We start from the raw sequence: 7,500 nt of genomic DNA, 5'->3' as shown, positions 1-7,500 counted from the left end.
AGATACCCTTTCCTAAACTTGTAAGGGCGTAAAACTAGGACAAACTAGGTTTGTGAAGGACCCAGAGAAACACAAATATCCGACGAGGCAAAATCCCGGACGATTTTGCAATCTCTGCCGGACGCATGTCCGGGTAAAAGAGGACGTCTGGTCACCCCACCAAAGGAGATATTTTAGTAATCCTGTCGCTGCTAAGTGTCCTTATCTGGTAAGTAAACAGTGTTTTTTAAGTGTTTTTGCGACAAAATTGCGGGAGCAAGTGAAATTGCGATATTAAGTGGCGAATTTCCCTCTTTGTAATTATTATTGAGTAATCACGTTTTGGCTGTCAAGTAGCAAGTTCAGTTGCACGACTGTTGGCGCTAGCGGCTAGGAAGCTAAAGAGCTAAATAACTAGTTAGTGGGTTATTTCCCCCCAAATATGTTCATGTTCTACAGAAACACCATATAATTCATATCAGCATGCTAATGTTATATGTAACTTTTTAGCAGCTAGCTAGATTCTATGTGTTTTAATGGATCTGATGGATAAAAGTGTTTGCAGCAAGCTAACAATAATGGTCGAGAACTTCAGTTACTTAAGACCTACAATATTCTTTTTGCCCTGAAAGCATTCGTGTTGCATATAAACAACAAACCGATTTGATGTAGACATATAAGAAGAGGAGTCAACCAAAGGAGATATTTTTGTGTACAAGCAGAAGCCATCACGGACTGGCAAGACAGCAGAGGTGCTACGGGTGATCCTTGAGGCTTATGACCTTCAGGTATGTCTAGGATTAACTGCACAACAGTGATCACATTTTGTTTGTTACTGAAACTTTAATATTAGTTGATACTATGTATTATTAATTGCCAGTTTTTTTTGTAAGTGTTTCCATTGAAACTCTCCTGGTAATTGTATTGATGGTGTTTTGCAGAAGGAAGAGGAGCCATATTTTGATGATGCTCCTGTTGCTCTCCTTACATCGGGTCCTGACCCCTTCAGCTGCGAGAACATCTTTGAATTGGGTGCAGAGGATTTCTGAGGCATTTATGTTGTTGTTTGGCCTGACATATGCTTTCAATTTAGAATATCCCAAAAAAACTCACGCACATCTTCTCATACAGAACATTTGTATGTGTTTGGATGACAACAAACCTCTGAAACCGTCCTTACTCACCTTAAAAAATTATTTGTTGAAATAAACGATTTGTTGTTGACTTGTTAACTTTGTAACGCTGTTCTTTAAAGCTTTGATGTAATCTTTTATTTTGTCAGTTGTTTTACAAGAAATATAAATGATGTGATACCTCTTAAGTTTTTCTCATCTCACTCTTTTTAATAGAGTCTTACATTGATTTGAATGTTTCTTGTAGAGTAACTTTCAGTTTGAAGTCAGTTTGTAAACAGAACCAGAAAATCAGTATATGTGGTCAATAATTGAAAATAAGTAGTGCTCAATTAAAAAAAGTTAGCTATTTAAGTATTACCTACTCAGAATAATCAAGCGGAGGTAACTTTAAAAAAGTAAGCTTATTAAGTATTATTTACTTAGAATAATTAAGTTGAACTCTTTCACCAATATTAAGTGCACTGAACTTGATTTTTAAGGCTTAAAACTTAATTTTATTTTGTGTTGTTGAGTGAAAATAATTTAGTACATAGAGATTAAAAGATTTAAGTATAAAAATATTTGAATATAAGTTCAGTGAACTTAGAAATTATAAAAACGATAACAAAATAAATCAGTTTAGCCGATGTATCATTTTTAAGTTAAGTTTACTTAAAAATAATAATATATGTACTCAAATTGTATTATGTAATCGGTTACATCAAAAGTGTTAAGTACTCTGAACTTGTTCAGGTTTACAGTGTGTGTGTGTATGTGAGTGTATGTGTGTGTGTGTATGTGAGTGTGTGTGAGTGTTTGTATGCGGTATGTATGTATGTATGTATGTGTATGTGTGGTGTGTCTGTGTGTGGTGTATGTGTGTGTGTGTGTGTGGTGTGTGTGTGAGTGTGTGTGAGTGAGTGTTTGTATGTGGTATGTATGTGTGTGTGTGTGTGTGTGTGTGTGTGTGTGTGTGTGTGTGTGTGTGTGTGTGTGTGTGTGTGTGTGTGTGTGTGAGTGTTTGTAAGTGGTATGTATGGGTGTGTGTGTGTGTGTGTGTGTGTGTGTGTGTGTGAGATACCTTGACCCCTTCAGACTGTGCGTGCAGCCCGGGCACGTTGAGGCCGTGTGTGTTGGTGTTGGCACTCTGCCCACCGAGCGTCGGGGAGGCGGGCGCGGAGGACACGGGTGGCACCGCGGGCACCGGTGAGGTTGGCACAGGAGGGCTGCTGGTCAGGTGGGCGTTGGCGTTGGCACTCTGCCCACTGCTGGAGGAGCGCCCGCTCAGACTGCCCGTGCTGCCCATGCTGCCAGCTAGACACACACACACACACACACACACACACACACACACACAGATATACACACACACACACACACACACACACATACACACACACACACACACACACACACACACACACATACACCACACACACACACACACAAAAAACACACACACACACCACATACACACACACACACACATACACACACACACACACACACACACACACACACACCACATACACACACACACCACACACACACATACACACACACACACACACACCACACACACACAAACCATACACACACACGCATACACATTGATGCAAGCACACAACCACACACATACAAACCACACACACAAAAAAAACACACACATTCAGATCCAGGGTGTGTGTGTGTGTGTGTGTACGTGCGTGTGTGTGTGTGTGTGTGTGTGTGTGTGTGTGTCTGTGTGTGTGTGTGTGTGTGTGTGTGTGTGTGTCGGTACGTGTGTGTGTGTGTGTCTGTGTGTGTGTGTGTGTGTGTGTGTGTGTGTGTGTGTGTCTGTGTGTGTGTGTGTGTGTGTGTGTGTCTGTACGTGTGTGTGTGTGTGTGTGTGTGTGTGTGTGTGTCTGTACGTGTGTGTGTGTGTGTGTGTGTGTGTGTGTGTGTCTGTACGTGTGTGTGTGTGGTGTGTGTGTGTGTGTGTGTGTGTGTGTGTGTGTGTGTCTGTACGTGTGTGTGTGTGTGTGTGTGTGTGTGTGTGTGTGTGTGTCTGTACGTGTGTGTGTGTGTGTGTGTGTGTGTGTGTGTGTGTGTGTGTGTGTGTGTGTGTGTGTGTGTGTACCTCCTCCTGGCTTCCTCAAGACCCAGACCTCCTCACTGGCACTGCTGTGGTGGCCACTGAGAGTGGGAGACCCATGTGGACTGCCAACATGACCACGGGAACCTGGGACACACACACACACACACACACACACACACACTCACACACACACACACACACACACGTACAGACACACACACACACACACACACACACACACACACACACACACACACACACCATACACACACACACACACACACACACACACCACACACACACACACACCATACACACACACACACCATACACACACACACACACACACACACACACACACACCACAGTTCAGGTTAGACACACATACTGTTACCCCTCACAATCCTCTCTCTACACACACACACACACACACACACACACATATGTCCTTTTTACACAGACCACAAAATCCTCTCTGAACATAACACATCAATATTTTAAAATGATGGATTCTAGAATTAGACCACAGTATATTCTACAGTTATGAATTCTGGAGTAAAGGACACTGCCGGAGTCTGCCACGCATAAAGAGACACCTGGGTTTAGAATTTAGTTATTTTAATGTTACCCTGCTTATAGCAAGTAGTTAGCTCTTAAACAAACTAATGTTAGCCTGCTTGTACCAAGTAGTTAGCTATTAAACAAACTAATGTTACCCTGCTTATAACAAGTAGTTAGCTCTTAAACAAACTAATGTTAGCCTGCTTGTACCAAGTAGTTAGCTATTAAACAAACTAATGTTACCCTGCTTATAACAAGTAGTTAGCTCTTAAACAAACTAATGTTAGCCTGCTTGTACCAAGTAGTTAGCTCTTAAACAAACTAATGTTAGCCTGCTTGTACCAAGTAGTTAGCTCTTAAACAAACTAATGTTATCCTGCTTGTACCAAGTAGTTAGCTATTTAACAAACTAATGTTACCATTAGGGTTAGCAAGTAGTTAGCTGATGAAAATGATGGTCGTATGGGAGTAGCACTCAATAGCATAGTAGCATTGACCTAGCTATTGTACATTTAAACAGCGGCCAATTGGACACCGTCAATGAATTTTTCGGAACATAAGGGGCATTCCATGAACGTCATCACCATTGTCCTTTAGACCACACTATGTTCTAAAGTTAGGGACCGTAGAATATGACCACACTAGCTTCTAAAGTTAGGGACTGTAGAATATGACCACACTATCTTCTAAAGTTAGGGACTGTAGAATATGACCACACTATGTTCTAAAGTTAGGGACTGTAGAATATGACCACACTATCTTCTAAAGTTAGGGACCGTAGAATATGACCACACTATGTTCTAAAGTTAGGGAGAGATTCTAGAATATGACCACACTAGCTTCTAAAGTTAGGGACTGTAGAATATGACCACACTATGTTCTAAAGTTAGGGAGAGATTCTAGAATATGACCACACTAGCTTCTAAAGTTAGGGACTGTAGAATATGACCACACTATGTTCTAAAGTTAGGGACCGTAGAATATGACCACACTATCTTCTAAAGTTAGGGACTGTAGAATATGACCACACTATGTTCTAAAGTTAGGGACTGTAGAATATGACCACACTATCTTCTAAAGTTAGGGACTGTAGAATATGACCACACTATCTTCTAAAGTTAGGGACTGTAGAATATGACCACACTATGTTCTAAAGTTAGGGACTGTAGAATATGACCACACTAGCTTCTAAAGTTAGGGACTGTAGAATAGGACCACACTATCTTCTAAAGTTAGGGACTGTAGAATATGACCACACTATCTTCTAAAGTTAGGGACTGTAGAATATGACCACACTATCTTCTAAAGTTAGGGACTGTAGAATATGACCACACTATCTTCTAAAGTTAGGGACTGTAGAATATGACCACACTATCTTCTAAAGTTAGGGACTGTAGAATATGACCACACTATCTTCTAAAGTTAGGGACTGTAGAATATGACCACACTATCTTCTAAAGTTAGGGACTGTAGAATATGACCACACTATCTTCTAAAGTTAGGGAGAGATTCTAGAATATGACCACACTATGTTCTAAAGTTAGGGACAGTAGAATATGACCACACTATCTTCTAAAGTTAGGGACAGTAGAATATGACCACACTATCTTCTAAAGTTAGGGACTGTAGAATATGACCACACTATCTTCTAAAGTTAGGGACTGTAGAATATGACCACACTATCTTCTAAAGTTAGGGACAGTAGAATATGACCACACTATCTTCTAAAGTTAGGGACTGTAGAATATGACCACACTATGTTCTAAAGTTAGGGACTGTAGAATATGACCACACTATCTTCTAAAGTTAGGGAGAGATTCTAGAATATGACCACACTATGTTCTAAAGTTAGGGACAGTAGAATATGACCACACTATCTTCTAAAGTTAGGGACAGTAGAATATGACCACACTATCTTCTAAAGTTAGGGACTGTAGAATATGACCACACTATCTTCTAAAGTTAGGGACTGTAGAATATGACCACACTATCTTCTAAAGTTAGGGACAGTAGAATATGACCACACTATCTTCTAAAGTTAGGGAGAGATTCTAGAATATGACCACACTATGTTCTAAAGTTAGGGACAGTAGAATATGACCACACTATCTTCTAAAGTTAGGGACAGTAGAATATGACCACACTATCTTCTAAAGTTAGGGACTGTAGAATATGACCACACTATCTTCTAAAGTTAGGGACTGTAGAATATGACCACACTATCTTCTAAAGTTAGGGACAGTAGAATATGACCACACTATCTTCTAAAGTTAGGGACTGTAGAATATGACCACACTATGTTCTAAAGTTAGGGACTGTAGAATATGACCACACTATCTTCTAAAGTTAGGGACTGTAGAATATGACCACACTATGTTCTAAAGTTAGGGACTGTAGAATATGACCACACTATCTTCTAAAGTTAGGGACTGTAGAATATGACCACACTATCTTCTAAAGTTAGGGACTGTAGAATATGACCACACTATCTTCTAAAGTTAGGGACTGTAGAATATGACCACACTATGTTCTAAAGTTAGGGACAGTAGAATATGACCACACTATCTTCTAAAGTTAGGGACTGTAGAATATGACCACACTATGTTCTAAAGTTAGGGACTGTAGAATATGACCACACTATCTTCTAAAGTTAGGGACTGTAGAATATGACCACACTATGTTCTAAAGTTAGGGACTGTAGAATATGACCACACTATCTTCTAAAGTTAGGGACTGTAGAATATGACCACACTATCTTCTAAAGTTAGGGACCGTAGAATATGACCACACTATCTTCTAAAGTTAGGGACTGTAGAATATGACCACACTATCTTCTAAAGTTAGGGACTGTAGAATATGACCACACTATCTTCTAAAGTTAGGGACTGTAGAATATGACCACACTATCTTCTAAAGTTAGGGACTGTAGAATATGACCACACTATCTTCTAAAGTTAGGGACTGTAGAATATGACCACACTATCTTCTAAAGTTAGGGACTGTAGAATAGGACCACACTATCTTCTAAAGTTAGGGGAAGATTCTAGAATATGACCACACTATCTTCTAAAGTTAGGGACTGTAGAATATGACCACACTATCTTCTAAAGTTAGGGACTGTAGAATATGACCACACTATCTTCTAAAGTTAGGGACTGTAGAATATGACCACACTATCTTCTAAAGTTAGGGACTGTAGAATATGACCACACTATGTTCTAAAGTTAGGGACTGTAGAATATGACCACACTATGTTCTAAAGTTAGGGACTGTAGAATATGACCACACTATCTTCTAAAGTTAGGGACTGTAGAATATGACCACACTATGTTCTAAAGTTAGGGACTGTAGAATATGACCACACTAGCTTCTAAAGTTAGGGACTGTAGAATATGACCACACTAGCTTCTAAAGTTAGGGACTGTAGAATATGACCACACTATCTTCTAAAGTTAGGGACTGTAGAATATGACCACACTATCTTCTAAAGTTAGGGACTGTAGAATATGACCACACTATCTTCTAAAGTTAGGGACTGTAGAATATGACCACACTATCTTCTAAAGTTAGGGACTGTAGAATATGACCACACTATCTTCTAAAGTTAGGGACTGTAGAATATGACCACACTATCTTCTAAAGTTAGGGACTGTAGAATATGACCACACTATATTCCGGAGTTATTAAGGATTGTAGAAATGAGACCACACTAGCTTCTAAAGTTAAGGATTGTAGAATATGACCACACTATATTCCGGAGTTAAGGAG

General features: G+C 39.7%; 1 protein-coding gene across 1 annotated transcript in view; it reads right to left on the bottom strand.

The window, feature by feature from the left end:
- The window catches only part of si:dkeyp-9d4.3 (caskin-1), a 37,144-nt gene that overhangs the window by 16,224 nt on the left and 13,420 nt on the right, over window positions 1-7,500 (bottom strand). Inside the window, exons 10-11 of the mRNA XM_042705228.1 lie at window positions 3,214-3,315; window positions 2,176-2,408 (exon numbers count right to left, since the gene is read on the bottom strand). Coding sequence (XP_042561162.1) covers window positions 2,176-2,408; window positions 3,214-3,315 — 335 coding nt within the window. The remainder of the gene's footprint in view (window positions 1-2,175; window positions 2,409-3,213; window positions 3,316-7,500) is intronic.

This window comes from Clupea harengus, unplaced genomic scaffold, assembly GCF_900700415.2.
Source record: "Clupea harengus unplaced genomic scaffold, Ch_v2.0.2, whole genome shotgun sequence".
Classification (NCBI taxonomy): domain Eukaryota; kingdom Metazoa; phylum Chordata; class Actinopteri; order Clupeiformes; family Clupeidae; genus Clupea; species Clupea harengus.
The sequence above is the reverse complement of the archived record's forward strand: the minus strand, read 5'-3'. Positions and strand labels throughout refer to the sequence as shown.